At 42.3% G+C, this 20,015-nt stretch overlaps 1 protein-coding gene across 1 annotated transcript in view; it reads right to left on the reverse strand.

Moving 5' to 3' along the window:
* Positions 1-5,362: 5,362 nt before the first annotated feature.
* Positions 5,363-20,015, reverse strand: part of LOC137528580 (ficolin-2-like) — a 69,532-nt gene continuing 54,879 nt past the window's right edge. Inside the window, exons 7-9 of the mRNA XM_068249919.1 lie at positions 16,960-17,089; positions 16,444-16,575; positions 5,363-5,673 (exon numbers count right to left, since the gene is read on the reverse strand). Of these exons, the coding sequence (XP_068106020.1) occupies positions 5,426-5,673; positions 16,444-16,575; positions 16,960-17,089 (510 nt within the window). The 3' untranslated portion in view covers positions 5,363-5,425. The remainder of the gene's footprint in view (positions 5,674-16,443; positions 16,576-16,959; positions 17,090-20,015) is intronic.

Below are 20,015 nucleotides of genomic sequence, written 5' to 3' on the forward strand. Positions count from 1 at the left end.
AAAACTCACTTTGGGTCCCCAAGCTCCTTAGTTATACCAGAGGGTACATGCTACAATAATGTTGAGATCAGATCAGGTGATGGGAACTTGTTGGTAGAGAGTTCTGGTTTGGCACCTGGCAGATGGGTGAGAGTACTTATGGATAACCGTGGAAGAGGACATGAAGAAAGGAGATGTTAGGAGTTGCTGCTAGGATGAGCGTCGTACTTATGGATAACCGTGGCAGAGAACATGAAGAAAGGAGAAGTTAGGGGCTACTGCTAGGATGAGCGTCGTACTTATGAATCACCTTGACAGAGGACATGAAGAAAGGAGATGTTAGGAGCTGCTGCTAGGATGAGCGTCGTACATATGGATAAACATGGCAGAGGACATGAAGAAAGGAGATGTTAGGAGCTGCTGCTAGGATGAGCGTCGTACATATGGATAAACATGGCAGAGGACATGAAGAAAGGAGATGTTAGGAGCTGCTGCTAGGATGAGCGTCGTACATATGGATAAACATGGCAGAGGACATGAAGAAAGGAGATGTTAGGAGCTGCTGCTAGGATGAGCGTCGTACATATGGATAAACATGGCAGAGGACATGAAGAAAGGAGATGTTAGGAGCTGCTGCTAGGATGAGCGTCGTACTTACAAATAACCTTGTCAGAGGACATGAAGAAAGGAGATGTTAGGAGTTGCTGCTAGGATGAGCATCATACTTACAAATAACCTTGTCAGAGGACATGAAGAAAGGAGATGTTAGGAGTTGCTGCTAGGATGAGCATCATACTTACAAATAACCTTGTCAGAGGACATGAAGAAAGGAGATGTTAGGAGTTGCTGCTAGGATGAGCATCATACTTACAAATAACCTTGTCAGAGGACATGAAGAAAGGAGATGTTAGGAGTTGCTGCTACTAGGATGAGCATCATACTTACAAATAACCTTGTCAGAGGACATGAAGAAAGGAGATGTTAGGAGTTGCTGCTAGGATGAGCGTCGTACATGTGGATAACCATGGCCAAGGACATGAAGAAAGGAGATGTTAGGAGCTGCAGCTAGGATGAGCGTCGTATTTCCGGATAACCGTGGCAGAGAACATGAAGACAGGAGATGTTAGGAGCTGCTGCTAGGATGAGCGTCGTACTTACGGATAACCGTGTCAGGGGACATGAAGACAGGAGATGTTAGAAGCTGCTGCTAGGATGAGCGTCGTACTTACGGATAACCGTGTCAGGGGACATGAAGACAGGAGATGTTAGGAGCTGCTGCTAGGAAGAGCTTCCTTATCTGTGCCGTGGTGATTTTCTCCTAGGGCCGGATCACAGGTTGGTTTCAGCACGCATGGAGGAGTGTCTTGCCAGCACAAGCGTTGCTGGAATTCAGAATGATGACTGTTGGCACCACACCTCAAATAAAATACTGCAAGCCAGGTTGCGAGCAGTGAGAAAACCTGTGTTTAATTTAAAGGGAAACCGAGGTGAGAGACATCTGGAGGCCACAGATTGCTGCAAGATGTAGGGCCGACTTGCTCGACTGGGTGCACGGCGGTAACTTCGAATTATATCAGGACGAGCGCGGAACGCGACGAAGCCCAAGATGCTGTCCCCCCAATCTAAAATGTCCCCCTGGTGCCCAGTGTAAAGTATACATTACCTGTCTGCAGCCTCTGCTTGCTTCGGGCTCCCTCTCTCACGTAGGCACGTGTGTGATGTCTGACATCACACATGTGCTCTTACTTGCAACCACGTGGAACACGCGTGTATGGACAATGGAGGAAGTCCGGAGCAAGCGGAGGCTTCAGACAGGTATTGTATAGCGTGCACTGGGGTGACACTAAATATTAGGGCGGATAACGTTGGGTGGGCGATGGCGGTTGGATGCAGCGCCACAAGGCTTATTCCTGATCAATTTTCAGCATGAAGTTGATCGGGGATCGGCCTGCGGTGTATGAGCAGCTGACACAGATCTCTCTGTAATCAGATTCAATTAGAGAGAGATTTGTCTCTTGGTCGAATGTGCCAGATGTATGGCTACCTTAAATGTCTTTCCGCTGAACTAATCAACATGATTACAGTTGGCCAAACGTTGAAGTGAAATGGATCGGGAGAAGAAGGAAAAGATTTCTCATGGGAAAGGGGGTATCAACTACTGACTGGGATGAAGTTCAATCTTTGGTTAAAGGGGCACTATGGCGAAAAAGTGTGACATTTAAAATATGTGCAAGCATAGACAAATAAGAAGTATGTTTTTTCCAGAGTAAAATGAGCCATAAATTACTTTTCTCCTGTGTTGCTGTCACTTACAGTAGGCTGTAGAAATCTGACAGAAGTGACAGGTTTTGGAATAGTCCATCTCTTCATAGGGGATTCTCAGCAAGACTTTTATTCTTTATAAAGATATTCCCTAAAAAGGATTTAAACAATGATGCTGGCCAGCTTCCCTGATCGCTACACAGTTTTTTGGTTGTTGGACGGAGCAACTGCCATTCACTAAGTGCTTTTGAAAATAAATGAATCCCTGAGAATCCCCTATGAAGAGATGAACTAGTCCAAAACCTGTCACTTCTGTCAGATTTCTGCTACCTACTGTAAGTGACAGCAACATAGGAGAAAGGTAATTTATGGCTCATTTTACTCTGGAAAAAACGTACTGTTGTACATGTTTGCACATATTTTACATTTTCCAATTATTTTGCCATAGTGCGCCTTTAAAATTCCTCTTTACCAACTGTCCCCGCCGACGGTAAGAAAAAAGCAAAAAAACAAACAACAAAATACGTAAATTGTTGGCTCCGCCATAGGGGCCCATTGTATTTATCAGTAAGGAGGGAAAATTTGCCTGCGGCCCCAAATCCTGGTATTTATTGGGCGCCGCAGCGCCCAAACTTCTACCGCTAGCAGCCGTCAAAATTTCCTGCTTCTGTGAGGAAGGCTTTAGAGCTTAAAGAGACACTGAAGCGAAAAAAATATATGATATAGTGAATTGGTTGTGTACTATGAATAATTACTAGAAGATTAGCAGCAAAGAAAATATTCTCATACTTTTATTTTCAGGTATATAGTGTTTTTTCTAACATTGCATCATTCTATAATATGTGCAGATTACACAACACTCAGCATTCAAAATGAGTCTTTCAGAGCAGTCTGTGAAGTAATGACCTCTCCTCTAGCAGAGAAAAAGTAAATAGTCCAGGAACAGTTGAGATAATAAAAGTCAGATAACAGCCCTCTCCACGACTAACTTAGTCTGAGAGCTTAATGGCTTGTTTGCATAGAGATAACAACTGGAGTTTCTCAACTCTTCCTGTACTGGAAACAATTACACTGATGTATCTGATCTTAATGTTTTATTTCTTAGCTGTGCTCCACATACAAATCATAATATCATCATTTTTTTTCCGCTTCAGTGTCTCTTTAAATGTTTGTAGTTAGTGAATAAAGTTAATATCTATTTCAATTTTCATTATATAAACAAAAGGCGGGTTCAGGTAACGTTTAATGTGTAGGTATTAACCTTGCTTCATGTAACCACTGTACAAAATACTTATTATTGTTCTAGTAATTTTTACAGCACTGCAAATATGTATTTTCCTGTCTAACTGGTCCTGCAGTTGTCTTCCAAGCAGAACTCAAAACTTTACTAATTCTATATAGAAGGGTGCTGCTTTATAATTCTAGACACTGAGACGTAGTAAAAGGAACCATTATTATCCCATAAAAAACATGTTAGAAATATTTTTAAAGCAGGTTAGTCAGAGTTGAGAAAGTCATAGAAGTAATTTTGGGCACTGCATTTTAAAAACTAAAACATAATATTTTAGGTAAAGCATAAGAAAAGCAGTTGCCTTTGTTATGTGCTTATTACGCACTTGTTAATTTTCTATTGACAGGCAGCACATAGCATTTCTAATGTATGCCTTTTCAAAAACATTTTCTTTTAAAGAGGGATTGTCAGCCACAAAATCAAATTCCATCTACCCACTGCACTGCGTTCATTATGCAGCCTGGAACTTCACCCTGCATTGCAAGCTCTCCAATATAATCAGAAATGTTTCTGCTGTAATAAATCTTATCTCAATCAGACTGGCACTATTTGGTACATTGCTGATGAGAAGGAAGCTTGTCATCTCTCCCCTCCGACATTCCTGCTCCTCGCTGATTGGCTGAGGGCAGTTCAGTGTGACACAAAGCTGAAATCTGATCTTGCTGTGCTCACATGTTTACACGGCAAGCTAGTTATGACATTGCAGATTCTAGGAGGGAAAAAGTAAGGGAGGAAATGACATCAGTATTGGCTTCAGTCAGAGGGAAGCAAGATGGCAAATGCCAGGAACAGAATTCTCTTTATTTACTATATAAAAGTCACTGAAATCAAAACGTGGACAGTACAATAAATCTGGTATGTAAGTATAGCAAGTAGTTATTTACTTATACATGTGTTTTTTTTTTTCTGACATAGTATGGCTGTCCCTGCTGCTTTAAATTTTTATTTTATTAATGTGAACCTGAATCCTAGGTTGTTTTATTTAACAAATAAAGGGCATTTTTATAATCTATAGTTTGTCAAGAACAAGTATATATGTATATGTGCATATATATATATATATATATATATATATATATATATATATATATATATATATATATATATATATATATATATATATATGCCGCTCAGGCCCTGCTGGGCCGATTTACATAATTTTTATTTCAAACACGCAGCTAGCACTTTGCTAGCTGCATATTTGGTCTGATCGCCGCCGCCCGCCGCCGATGCGCCACTACCCGCCGCGATACAGGGCCCCCCCCCCCCCGCATACCCCTTGCGCAGCCTGGCCAATCGTCGCCAGGCTGCGCTATGGGGTGGATCAGGACTCCCTGTGACGTCACGACATCGATGACGTCACTCCGTTCGTCGCCATAGCGACGGGGGAAGCCCTCAAGGAAATCCTGTTCAGAACGGGATTTCCTTATGGGCAAGCGGCGTCGGTGGCGATCGGAAGATACGGGGGGATGCCGCAGGGAGGGGGGAAGCATGTAGCTAGCGCTAGGCTAGCTACATGCTAAAAAAAAAAAAGGGGGTTAAAAAAACCCTCCCACGGCCGCGCGGCCGCGGGAATTATACCGCCAGGGAGGTTAAAGATGTATTATTTGGCTTATTGTAAAGTAAATAACAAGTAGTACAGAATAACTAAAAACGTTAGCGTGCATAACACTGCATCCCCCTCTCTGTGTAGTTACTAAATGCTTCTTTTAGATATTACATTGGATTTGTGTACATGGGACCATTCAGTCACTGTAAACATTCTCCATCTTCTTCAAATAAAAAAAAAAAAAAAGAATGAGATTATACAACTGTACCATAGATGTCTACTTTATTATGCATGTGATGTGTAGAGAAATATACAGCACAAAGGTATAGAGAACATAGCATGGGCTATATAGGTCGGATCTTCATCTCAACATGCTTGTAGGAGTAGTTGTAGCCCTTCCCCGACCCCCAGTTGATGCCATCTCCATGGCTGCTGTGTTGTCCTAGGTAATAATACCCATTTAGGTTGGAGTCATGGCAAGCCCTGTACCACCAGGCTCCTTTAAAAGTCACTGCACATCCACTGCCCTGCTCGGTGTTGTCCTGGTCTTTGGTGGAAAACTTCAAGCCATTGTGAGTCTCCATAGAGTCTCCTGTCAAGAAAAGAAAACTCACTTTGAAAATATTTTTTTAACCACTTAATGTATTTCAGATAGTATATCTACACCCCTGGAGACTTTATCTTAGCTCCAGGGGCGTAAACAGGGGCGTAACTAGATACCACTGGGCCCCCCTGCAAAACTTTAAATGGGGCCCCCTCCTGTCAAAACAAATCTACAAATCTTTGTCTGCAAAACTTTGTATTATTCTCTATCAGCAGCTGAGCAGATGCAGTCATTAGAACAATAGTGGAGAGAGCAGAAATTTGTTTTCTCTCCTTGCCCTTAGTTGTCAGTCTCTCAGGACGGGCCCCCTGTGACTTATGGGCCCCCCTGCGGCTGCATCCCTTGCGGGGTCTATTGTTACGCCCTTGGGCGTAAATATACATACTCTGCCGCAATCATTGCTGCGGCACTCCCGCGCAGTCCCGTGTGCATGCACGTCACCGCTCGTTAGTAGAGAGTCTGTCTGGAGAAGCAGGTGACTGCAGAACGCGTGAGGGAGCACGTGGGGGTCCCAGGCACCTCATCTTTGCACTGTAGGTAACCCTGGTGTGCACTGTATATCCTTCTACAAACACTGACAAGCTACATTTAACCACTTGAGGACCACAGGCTTTACCCCCCCCCCCCCCCCCTCCCCCAGTGACCAGGCTATTTTTTTACAAATGAGTGCTCTGCAGCTTTAATGGCCGTGCACACAAATAAACCTCCCCCTTTTCTGTCCACCCACAGAGCTTTCTGTTGGTGGGCTCTGATTCAATCAGTGTTTTTTTTAAAATTACTTTATTTCATAGTGCTGTCATAGATCACAGTGCTGTACAGTGTAAATAGACGACGTTACACCGTTTAACAGTCTCCTAGCGACAATCGCCACTGGGAGACTGAGTGATGACCAGAGGCGGGACAAGGTCCTCCAGCACCCAAGGCTGAGACACCAAAGTGCGCCCCCCCATCCCTGCCACCCCAGCCGTCACACACTGATTGCTATTGGACTAAGAGGTGCCACAGGGCCCACAACCTCCCCAACACCTTAATATCTAGTTATCTGGCTTGCAGTCACTGCTATGTATCCCCTTTTCTTATTTCTTTCTGCTTCAAACACAATTAGGAATGAAAGCTGAATGAATTGTGCGCCCCTTCCTACACTGCGCCCTGAGGCTGGAGCCTCTCCAGCCTCTGCCTCGGCCCGGCCCTGCTGATGACAGACAGAACAGAGCTCCGTCATTCAAGCTGAGATGCGCGCCTTTCAGTGTTAGGCGGTCCTGGGGTTGCCAGCTTCCTGGTGTCTATCGGTGGTCAGGAAGCAGTTAAAAGGACAGCACTTAATAATCAGAGGTTTGTTTAACTATTTGTTTGACTAGATTGGCGTTGCTCATTTAACTTTGTGCTGATCATGGCATTTGCAAATACCTATAATGTTGTTTTATAACCTGCAGCAGCTTTTCTATTTTTGTAATCATTGTTGATAGCCTATTGGTTGGTCCCCCCCCCACATGCTGTTTTTAAGTATTTTTATAGTGTTGTGTCCTCAATAAAGTTGATAAATTTATTCTTATTGCTGGCTTGTATTGCTGATTGCAAAGCTAATTGTTTCTGACATGGATTCCTTTTTCTCAGCTATATCCATAGTGTCTCCGGTCGAGAAAAGAAAAAATGACAAATATATATATATATATATATATATATATATATATATATATATATATATATATATAGTCCAATGGAAGATGACCAGCACCGGCTGTTTCTTTAAGAAAGCGGGATTTTATTCACTCCAAGTATGAATAAACATAGCTCCAGACATCCAAAGATATTCAAGATGTACTTATAGCTCCAATGTAGAAAGCTCTTAGATGCATGCAAATGGGAAGGGTCCTACATGGCAGTAGAAGAAGCCCCCATTGCAGCCAGGTCCGCCCACACAACGGACGCCGTTTCGAACGGGAACACCGTTCTTTGTCAAGTGAATAGCTATTCACTTGACAAAGAACGGTGTTCCCGTTCGAAACGGCGTCCGTTGTGTGGGCGGACCTGGCTGCAATGGGGGCTTCTTCTACTGCCATGTAGGACCCTTCCCATTTGCATGCATCTAAGAGCTTTCTACATTGGAGCTATAAGTACATCTTGAATATCTTTGGATGTCTGGAGCTATGTTTATTCATACTTGGAGTGAATAAAATCCCGCTTTCTTAACCACTTAAGGACCGCAGTCTTTTCACCCTTAAGGACCAGAGCCTTTTTTTCCATTCAGACCACTGCAGCTTAAATGGTTTATTGCTCAGTCATACAAGCTACCATCTAAATGAATTTTACCTCCTTTTCTTGTCACTAATACAGCTTTCTTTTGGTGCTATTTGATTGGTGCTGCGATTTTTACTTTTTATTCTATTCATCAAAAAAGACATGAATTTTGGCAAAAAAATGATTTTTTTAACTTTCTGTGCTGACATTTTTCAAATAAAGTAAAATTTCTGTATACATGCAGCGCGAAAAATGTGGACAAACATGTTTTTGATTAAAAAAAACCCATTCAGTGTATATTTATTGGTTTGGGTAAAAGTTATAGCGTTTACAAACTATGGTGCAAAAATTGAATTTTCCCATTTTGAAGCATCTCTCTCATTTCTGAGCACCTGTCAGGTTTCATGAGGTGCTAGAATTCCAGGATAGTATAAATACCCCCCAAATGACCCCATTTTGGAAAGAAGACACCCCAAAGTATTCACTAAGAGGCATGGTGAGTTCATAGAAGATTTTATCTTTTGTCACAAGTTAGCGGAAAATGACACTTTGTGACAAAAAAAATAAATAAAAAAAAGTTTCCATTTTTGCTATCTGGTGACAAAAAAAAATGAAATCTGCCACGGACTCACCATGCCCCTCTCTGAATACCTTGAAGTGTCTAGTTTCCAAAATGGGGTCATTTGTGGGGTGTGTTTATTGTCCTGGCATTTTGGGGGGTGCTAAATTGTAAGCACCCCTGTAAAGCCTAAAGGTGCTCATAGGACTTTGGGCCCCTTAGCGCACCTAGGCTGCAAAAGAAATGTCACACATGTGGTATCGCCTTACTCAGGAGAAATAGTATAATGTGTTTTGGGGTGTATTTTTACACATACCCATGATGGGTGGGAGAAATATCTCTGTAAATGAGATTTCTTTTGATTTTTTTACACACAATTGTCCATTTACAGAGATATTTCTCCCACCCAGCATGGGTATGTGTAAAAATACACCCCAAAACACATTATACTACTTCTCCTGAGTACGGCGATACCACATGTGTGACACTTTTTTGCACCCTAACTGCGCTAAGGGGCCCAAAGTCCAATGAGTACCTTTAGGATTTCACAGGTCATTTTGAGGCATTTATTTTCTAGACTACTCCTCACGGTTTAGGGCCCCTAAAATGCCAGGACAGTATAGGAACCCTACAAGTGACCCCATTTTAGAAAGAAGACACCCCAAGGTATTCCGTTAGTAGTATGGGGAGTTCATAGAAGATTTCATTTTTTTTTCACAAGTTAGCGGAAATTGATTTTTATTGTTTTTTTCACAAAGTGTCATTTTCCACTAACTTGTGACAAAAAATAAAATCTTCTATGAATTCCCCATACACCTAATTGAATACCTTGGGGTGTCTTTTTTCTAAAATGGGGTCACTTGTGGGGTTCCTATAATGCCCTGGCATTTTAGGGGCCCTAAACCGTGAGGAGTAGTCTAGAAACCAAATGCCTCAAAATGACCTGTGAAATTCTAAAGGTACTCATAGGACGTTGGGCCTCTTTGCGCACCTAGGTTGCAAAAAAGTGTCACACATGTGGTATCGCCGTACTCAGGAGAAGTAGTATAATGTGTTTTGGGGTGTATTTTTACACATACCCATGCTGGGTGGGAGAAATATCTCTGTAAATTAAAATGTTTTGATTTTTTTTACACACAATTGTCCCTTTACAGAGAGATTTCTCCCTCCCAGCATGGGTATGTGTAAAAATACACCCCAAAACACATTATACTACTTCTCCTGAGTACGGCGATATCACATGTGTGACACTTTTTTGCAGCCTAGGTGCGCTATGGGGCCCAACGTCCTATTCACAGGTAATTTTGAGGCATTTGGTTTCTAGACTACTCCTCACGGTTTAGGGCCCCTAAAATGCCAGGGCAGTATAGAAACCCCACAAGTGACCCCATTTTAGAAAGAAGACACCCCAAGGTATTCCGTTAGGTGTATGGTGAGTTCATAGAAGATTTTATTTTTTGTCACAAGTTAGTGGAAAATGACACTTTGTGAAAAAAAACAATACAAATCAATTTCCGCTAACTTTTGACAAAAAATAAAATCTTCTATGAACTCGTCATACACCTAACGGAATACCTTGGGGTGTCTTCTTTCTAAAATGGGGTCACTTGTGGGGTTCCTATACTGCCCTGGCATTTTAGGGGCCCAAAACCACGAGGAGTAGTCTGGAAACCAAATGCCTCAAAATGACTGTTCAGGGGTATAAGCATCTGCAAATTTTGATGACAGGTGGTCTATGAGGGGCTGAATTTTGTGGAACCGGTCATAAGCAGGGTGGCTTCTTAGATGACAGGTTGTATTGGCACTGAAGTGCAGGAATGTTCTCAAATCATGACCTGGACATGGCAATTAAGTCGTACCAGCAGTGATCAGAAAAAAAATTTCTGTCACTGCGGTGGGGCGGGTGAGGGTTTGGCCGGGTGATCAGAAGCCCGCAGGGGGCATATTAGGGCCTGATCTGATGGGTAGCAGTGACAGGTGGTGACAGGGGGTGACGGGGTGGTTGATAGGTGATCAGTAGGTGATTACAGAGGAGAATATATGCAAGCAATGCACTGGCGAGTTGATCAGAGGGGGTCTGGGGGGCTAATTTAGGGTGTGGGCAGGTGATTGGGTGCCCGCAAGGGGCAGATTAGTGTCTGATCTGATGGGTAGCAGTGACAGGTGGTGACGGGGTGATTGATGGGTGATCAGTGGATGATTAGAGGGGAGAACAGATGTAAACAATGCACTTTCAGAGGTGATCTGAGGGTGGGTCTGCACGCAATCTGAGGGTGTGGGTGGGTGATCAGGTGCCCACAAAAGGCAGGTTAGGGTCTGATCTGATGGGTGGCAGTGACAGGTGGTGACAGGGGGTGATTGATGGGTGATTGACAGGTGGTCAGTGGGTGATTATAGGGAAGAATAGATGTATACAGTACACAGGGGGGAGGGTCTAGGGAGGATCTAAGGGTGTGGGGGGTGTGTGTTCAGGAGCCCCCAGGGGGCAGTTTAGGACCTAATCTAAAAAATAGCGTTGAGATAGTGACAGGGAGTGATTAATGGGTGATTAGGGGGGTGATTGGGTGCAAACAGGTGTCCCAGGGGTGGGCAGGGGGGGTCTGATGGGTGCAGTGGGCGATCAGGGGGCAGGATCAGTGTGCTTGGGTACTTACTAGGAGGGCTGCAACCTGCCCTGGTGGTCCCTCAATCACTGGGACCACCAGGGCAGGAGGCAGCCTGTATAATACGCTTTGTATACATTACAAAGCGTATTATCCGCTTTACATGCGGAAGATCGGGGGTTAACAACCCGCCGCCGCTGCTAATTGGCTGGCGGGTTGACGTCGCGGGTGGGCACATCCAGCATGCGATCCCCGGCCAGCTAGTCCGCAACGAGCCGCCGCCGATCGGCGTATTGCGCGGTCGTTGCGGGCTCCACTTTGCCGCCGCCGCCCCTAGGTAGGGGCGGCCGGCAAGTGGTTAAAATCACAATCCAGTTATATATATATATATATATTATATATATATATATATATATATATATATAGACATATATATATATAGATCTATATATATATAGATCTATATATATATAGATCTATATATATATAGATCTATATAGATATATATAGATCTATATAGATCTATATATATATAGATCTATATATATATAGATCTATATATATAGATCTATATATATATAGATCTATATATATATATATATATATAGATCTATATATATATATATAGATCTATATATATATATATATAGATCTATATATATATATATAGATCTATATATATATATATAGATCTATATATATATATAGATCTATATATATATATAGATCTATATATATATATAGATCTATATATATATATAGATCTATATATATATATATATATATATATATATATATATATATATATATATATATATATATATATAGATCTATATATATATATAGATCTATATATATATATAGATCTATATATATATATAGATCTATATATATATATAGATCTATATATATATATAGATCTATATATAGGTGGTTGGGAGGGGATCAAGGGATACATGGGGGGGAGAGAGCTGGAAAAAAGTTTATTTTTACACTAAAATCGCACAGCCTGTCACGGCTGCAGGCTGTGCGTCTCTCCCTGTCACACAAGATCCACAGTGACAGGGAGAGGGAGGCGGAGAGGGAGGCGGAACGGCAACTATGTTGCCTTTCGGAGGGTGATCGCTGTGATTGGCTCACAGCGATCACACGGCAGGGAGCCAATCAGTGACGGCTCCTGCCGATACCCGGAAGCCTTAGCTGTCATAAGACAGCTAAGTGCAGCCGGTTCGGTGCGCGCGATCGCGGCGGGGAGCGGCGGCGCCGGTGATAGAGATCTACGCCTTGCCAGCCAGGAGCCCATCAAAACAGGGCGTAGATCTCTATCACTGCGGTCCGGAAATGGTTAAAGAAACAGCCGGTGCTGGTCATCTTCCATTGGACTACATTAAGTTGGTGTCAGCCGCACTGACTAGACCGTGCACGGCTTACGGGCGGTTTTGGTGTGCTGTCTAAGAAGATTGATATATATATATATATATACATACATACACACACTAGTAGTATACTAGCTGATGGCCCGGCATTGCCCGGGTATGTATTTGGCTGGAGTTGGCTGTGCCCGCTTCTTCTAAAGGTAGTCATACACTGGTCGATTTGCCATCAGATCGACCAACAGATAGATCCCTCTCTGATCTAATCTGATCAGAGAGGGATCGTATGGCTGCCTTTACTGCAAACAGATTGTGAATCGATTTCAGCATGAAATCGATTCACCATCTGTGAAGGTACCGCTGCTGCTGCTCTGCCGGTGCATGTCATCGCTGCTCCTTCTCCGCTGGGTTCCGGCAGGCTTCACTTCTTCCTGTCCGGGGAAGTTTAAACAGTAGAGGGCGCTCTACTGTTTAAACTTCCTGTCGGGACAGGAAGAAGTGAAGCCTGCCGGAACCCAGTGGAGAAGGAGCAGCGGTGACGGCGGGGACACGCGCCGGCGAAGCAGGTAATGTATTGCCGCTAGCGTCGATCGTTGGACATTCGAACACTGCTATCGACGCACTCCCGACCCGCCGGCAATCGAGCAAAATCTTCCGCACAGACTGATCGACGGGAACGATCGATTTCAGACGGAAATCGATCGTTCGGTCAGCGTTTGCGCAACGATTTCACAGCGGATTCTATCACAGTGATCGAATCTGCTGTATATCGGTGGGAAAATCATTAGATGTATGGGCCTCTTTACCCTAACACACAATTACTCAATGACCTAGTTTGTGAGCTTTGCGGTCTTTGGCATCAATAATTTGCATTGAAATGAAACAAATCTGATTGGCTGTGGCTCCACTCCCTTTCCTGAATTTGAACCCCAGTCACCCAATGACCAACTATACCAAGTTTGAGGCTTGTGCCATTAACAGTGCAGCAATTGAATATTCCAGCAGTTGGCAGAAATCAAATATTCCCCTTAAAAATCAATAGGAGAATTTTGATTGGCTTTTGTAGGCTTTACCCACTTTTCTGAATTTTTATCCCAGTCACCCAGTGACCAACTGTGCAAAGTTTAAGAACCCTGCCATTAACAGTATAAGAATGGCTGCAATTTACATTTTCTCAGTGAAATTTGCATCCGTCTCCGCCCATTGAGGACCTGGCGTTGCCCGGGTATGTATTTGGCTGGTGTTGGCTGTGCTCACTTTTTCTAACCCTAACACACAATTACTCAATGACCTAGTTTGTGAGCTTTGCAGGCTTTGGTATCAATAATTTGCATTGAAATGAAAAAAAATTTGATTGGCTGTTTGTGGCTTCACCCCCTTTTCTGAATTTGAACCCCAGTCACCCAATGACCAACTATACCAGGTTTGAGGCTTGTGCCATTAACAGTGCAAGAATGGCATATTCCCCTTGAAAATCAATAAGAATAATACTAGTGAGATTTTTCGCCTAATGCCGTCATTTTCGCGTTACTTGCGTATTATTGCGGCCATTTTTCCGCATAAGGGCATAAGCGTCTGTTTACAGAGTATTTTCTTGCGTATTATTGCGGACATTTTTCCGCATAAAGGCATAAGCGTCCGCATAGAATGTATTTCAATGCGGATTATTGCGGACATTTTTCCGCATAAGCGCCCGTATACAATTTTCGATGCTGGTCGAAAATGCAAATATTTCTGAAGATTTCGCAAAAATTCGCCGGATTTCGAAAACGGGATTTTCTATGCGAAAATGACTTAGGCGAAAATATATTTAGTATATATTTTAACCACTTGTAATATTTAATGTATTTCAGACAGTGGTCTTGATTCACAAAGCAGTGATAATTGTTATAACGCTGTGAAAAGTTTTTCATGAGTTAACGTTCCGCGTTCGCACGATGAATTCACTTTATTGCACGAACGTTAACGCATGAAAATTCGCATCAGCGAATTTTTCCGTGTGATAACCATTTTTTGCACGAAAACGCGCTAAAAAGTGCGCAAATAACAGTTATCACGGCTTTGTGAATCAAGCCCAGTATACTCTATCTACGCCCCCGGAGACTTTCTCTTAGCTCGTACCCTGCCACGATCATCGCTGCGTGCACTAATGCGCAGTCCCGTGTGCATTCATGTCATCGCTCATTAGTGGACTGATCGGTGAATGGGAACGCATGTTACCATTTACTGATCAACGTGCCCATGATCAATTTTCACTGACATCAGGGTGATAGTGAAAGAAAAAACATACACTATTTCCTGTGTACTGTTCACCACTGTGTACTGGGTACTACCTCCCGAGCCTCTGCCTCGGCCCAGCTCTGGATATAGGAGACACAGGGACACCACAAGCCCATTAAAGTGTAGTATTCTCTGTAATATAAATTAGATAAATACATTTGTATTACCAAACCTGAGCTGTCTAGAAAAGAAACCACCCACTACACGGGTACCGTCCCCAATTGTCCTTTGATGGTCCTGTCTATGAAGTTGGTCATTCTCAAAGAATGATAATGACGTAAAAAAGGTCAATAAAATCGACCTGCCAATGGTGGGGGCAAGACTGATAAGGTAGGAGGCTCCCAATAGGTATAAAATAACGAAAAACAGGCTAAAAAGGAATAAAGTGTTTGGTTATCTTAGACACACAACATGATTATATGCATCAACCAAAATGAATTAGAAAAGCACATAGGACTATGCATGTCACAGTGTATAAACTGATTCTTTGGGTCAATAGGTGTGCCTGCAAGACTGTGTAGAACAAGCCTTTTTGAGGTGCTTGTAGCTGCTTTGTGTAATTCAAAAGTTTTTTTTACACATGCTGGACAAGCCTAGCCCATAGCAGCCAGAGCCAAGACAAGGTTCTCTAACACCAGAGGAAGATATTGCAAACCCCCCCCCCCTCCCTTAACACACACAGTCCTTTGTAGTTTAGTGGTCCTCCTCAGTATTCCATGGTAGTGTAGTGGTCACTCAGTATTCCCTAGTGGTCTAATGGTCTCCCAAAATATTCCTTTGTAGTTTAGTGGTCCTCTGAACCTCACAGTATTGACTGGAAGTCTAGTGGTCCCACAGTATTCCCTAGTGGTCTAATGGTCTCCCACAATATTCCTTTGTAGTTTAGTGGTCCTCTGAACCTCACAGTACTCCCTGGTAGTCTAGTGGTCCTCCACAGTATTCCCTGGTAGTCTAGTGGTCCTCCACAGTATTCCCTGGTAGTCTAGTGGTCCTCCACAGTATTCCCTGGTAGTCTAGTGGTCCTCCACAGTATTCCCTGGTAGTCTAGTGGTCCTCCACAGTATTCCCTAGTAGTCTAGTGGTCCTCCACAGTATTCCCTGGTAGTCTAGTGGTCCTCCACAGTATTCCCTGGTAGTCTAGTGGTCCTCCACAGTATTCCCTGGTAGTCTAGTGGTCCTCCACAGTATTCCCTGGTAGTCTAGTGGTCCTCCACAGTATTCTCTGGTAGTCTAGTGGTCCTCCACAATATTCCCTGGTAGGTTAATGGTTTCCCCCACCCACCGTCTTCTCAGGTAGTCTAGTGGTCCCCACACAGTATTCCCTGGTGGGAGAATGGTCCCGCACCCCTCAGAGTATTCCTTGGTGGTTTTGTGGTCCCCCACCCCCTTACAATATTCGATGGTGGTCAAGTAGCCCCCATTCCCACATAGTTTTTCCTGGTAGTCAAGTGGTCCCCATCCTCCCAATATTCCTTGGAGGTCTAGTGGTTGCCCAATCCAACACAGTATTCCTTGGTGGTGATCATTTAAAAATCTCACAAGTCTGTGTAAAACAATCTTAGCAGGGTTCTGCAATGTTAATACTGCTGCAGTATATGGTGGTCTGCAAACCACCCACCAGGAGATGTGACCATCCCCAATGAAATGTATAGGAATTTTTGTACACACGTGTATGTTCCACTGTAGATAGGCAGGAAGTCTATACCTGCAGTTCCACTGTACTCGCCCAACACTAACTGGTACTTTTTAGCCTCCTCCAAAATTTTGAATAAAGTGTACTTTGCAAAAACTTTTTCATTCTCAAAGTCCTGAAGGTCGACGCGGAGCTCCCAAGTTCCTAAAAAAAAAAAAAAAAAAAAAAAAAAAGAGAAATATCATGATTGTCAGTTCTGTATAGAATCATTAAATTACTTTTTTGAATTTGGAAAGCAAAAATTTGCATCTCCATTGACTCGCATGGTATGCTATTCATACAGTATGTCCGTTGTGACAAAAAGCATTCATGTAGGACACTTTTTTCCGCAGAAAATTCAGAGGCGAAAAATCCTACAACAACGCATGTCAAATGCGATGCCATGGATTTGCATTAGATATGCGGCAAACGTGAATTAGCAAAAAAAAAACACCATTTGGACACAAGAAAGGTCTGTCGTGTGTCAAAGGGGTCCAAAGGTGAAGTTTTGTCTTTCTAGGAGAACAGCTGCCTTTCAGCTTGCATTACCTTTAGATGTTATTTTATGGAGATTGTCATTCCCCAACCAAAATTCATTCAAGCGGCTACCAAACCCCTTCTTGTAGTCCTCCCAGCCCCTGAAGAAGTCCACGGATCCATCCCAACGCCGCTGGAACACCTGCAAAGTCAATAAAGGGATTATTTTTTTTTTCACTGCAAGGTTTGTTTTTTTTCACTCACAGGAATAACATTTCTGATCAGAGCATTAGGACAGCTGGGATGAGAAACAACTGAACACAATATCACACACTGCTACTTATACACTGTAACCTGAGGTGTAGCAATAGCCATAGCAGCTGATATGGGGATCCCGGAGCACAGGGGGCCCAAGTGGTACTTAATGTATTCATTATTAACTTTATTGTGTTCTTCAATCCTCAAACATTGTCTCAGTGCCTATGGACTATATGCAGCGTTGATTGCATGGGAATGTAAATTGCCCAATTGACTCAGATCTATAGGGTAGGGGCAGGTGACATTGGCTGAGAGTGCCTACATCTGAGGGTTCCATGAAAGTTTTGCTATGGTGCCCATAATCTCTAGCTATGCCACTGACCATAACAAATCACTGTTGGGTTTTGTAAATACTGCAAACTAGTGATGAGCAGAAATTACACCTATCCGTAATTTCACATATAATTGTAAAGCATTCGCAATTACGCATATATTTACACCTAATTTATGTGTAATTTCGTGCCTACTTTGGCGGTGAATAGCAAAGCTCCCATACATGCTATTGCTACCAAAATTGCTACATATGTTAAGGAGAATAGTGGGTACAAGTTAAGAAAAAATGTTTAAAAAGACCTTTTAGTTTTTGAGAAAATCAATTTTAACCACTTTCTCCTCCTGGATGTAGAGCTACGTCCAGGAGGCCATGTGCGCTCCCGCCAGCGATCACTCGCATGCACACACGCTCCCGGCCACGGATCGTTAGCCCGGGAATCAATGATTCGGGCCATGGTGCCCGATCACTGATTCCTCTCCCCCGTAGAAAAAGAGACAGCTTCTCTCGGAAGCCTCGCTTTTTCTACCTCCTATGCCCCCCTACGTCCCTCTAAGCGTACATGTTACGCTTAAAGTGACGTCATGTAAACAAACCTAAGGTTGCCATCTTGTGGCCAAAAAGTAAAACTACATCTACATAAAAAAACAAAAATAAACATATATTTACATTAAAAAAAAATTACTATTTACATCCCACCCTCCCAAAAATTCCCAAATAAAATGTTTGATAATAATAATAAAATAAAAACATTACAATAAAAAAAACACATAAATATTTACCTAGGGGTCTAAACTTTTTAAATATCTATGTAAAGATGAAATATTTCTATTTTTTTTTTTTATTGTAAGCTTGTAAATAGTGATAGATGCAAAACGGAAAAAATGCACTTTTATTTCCAAATAAAATATTGTCGCCATACATTGTGATAGGGACATAATTTTAACGGTGTAATAACTGGGACATATGGGCAAATACAATACGTGGGTTTTAATTATGGAGGCATGTATTATTTTACCACTATAATGGCCAAAAACGGAGAAATAATGAATTTTTTCTGTTTTTTTCTTATTCTTCCTGTTAAAATGCATTTACAGCAAAGTGGCTCTTAGCAAAATGTACCCCCCAAAGAAAGCCTAATTGGGGGGGCGGAAAAAACGACTTATCATTGTGATAAGTAGTGATAAAGTTATAGGCTAATGAATGGGAGGTGATCATTGCTCGGATGCATAAAGTGAAAACGACTGAGGGTTGAAGTGGTTATATATAAAAAGAAAAGTCGTTTTTAACCACTTTACCCCCGCGCGTACGTATTTCTCCGCCCCTTTTTCCATCCTTTAAAAACCAGGGACGGAGAAACACGTACTTTCCGCGTTCCCGACGCTGCCCGCGCTCCCGCTCGTAAACACGCCGCCCGCCGCTAGTAAAACCGCCGCCGCCCGCTCGCCCAGAGATCAATGAACGGGAAAATCCATTCCCGTTCGTTGATCTAAGCCCCGCAATGATCAGCTGCTCTCCTATGGGCAGCGCGATCATTGTGAGAAAAAAACTCACGTGTCCAGCCTCCTTATTCTTCCTCCAAGTTTCCGGAAGGAAGCTTGGAGGTCGCATTAAAACAAAAAGTTACTGTGGCCATCTTGTGGCCAAATAGTAAACTACACCCTACACATTTTTCACATACAAATAAATGACTTTTACACATAAAATTAACTCATTACCTCCCACACTCCCCATTTTTTTTTTTTTTGTAATTAAAAAAAAATTAAAAAATTTACAATTAAAAAAAATACATAAATAGTTACCTTAGGGACTGAACTTTTTAAATATTTATGTCAAGAGGGTATAACACTGTTACTTTATAAACTATGGGCTTGTAATTAGGGATGGACGCAAAACTGAAAAAAATGCACCTTTATTTCCAAATAAAATATTGGCGCCAAACATTGTGATAGGGACATAATTTAAATGGTTTTATAACCGGGACAAAAGGGCAAATACGTTTCATGGGTTTTAATTACAGTAGCATGCATTATTTAAAAACTATAATGGCCGAAAACTGAAAAATAATTATTTTTTTCCCCACATTTTTCCTATTTTCCCATTAAAACACATTTAGAAAAAAATAATTCTTGGCATAATGTCCCACCTAAAGAAAGCCTAATTGGTGGCGAAAAAAACAAGATATAGTTCATTTCATTGCGATAAGTAATAATAAAGTTATAGACGAATGAATGGAAGGAGCGCTGAAAGGTGAAAATTGCTCTGGTGCTCAGGGGGTAAAACCCCTCAGTGGTGAAGTGGTTAAACTGTCACTTTTCTGAGTTTAAAAAACATTTTTCTTTGCATTTTTAAAATCGATTTCCTCAAAAACTACAAGGTCTTTTTGATTTTTGATTTTTTTTTTTTTACTTTTACCCACTATTCTCTTAAACATATTTATCAGTATTGGTAGCACTAGCAATATCTTGTATCCCCCACCGCTATTCACCGCCAAAGTTGGGAGGAAATTACGTGTAAATTCATGGGCAATTATGCAGGA

This window comes from Hyperolius riggenbachi, chromosome 8, assembly GCF_040937935.1.
Source record: "Hyperolius riggenbachi isolate aHypRig1 chromosome 8, aHypRig1.pri, whole genome shotgun sequence".
In the NCBI taxonomy this organism is placed as follows: domain Eukaryota; kingdom Metazoa; phylum Chordata; class Amphibia; order Anura; family Hyperoliidae; genus Hyperolius; species Hyperolius riggenbachi.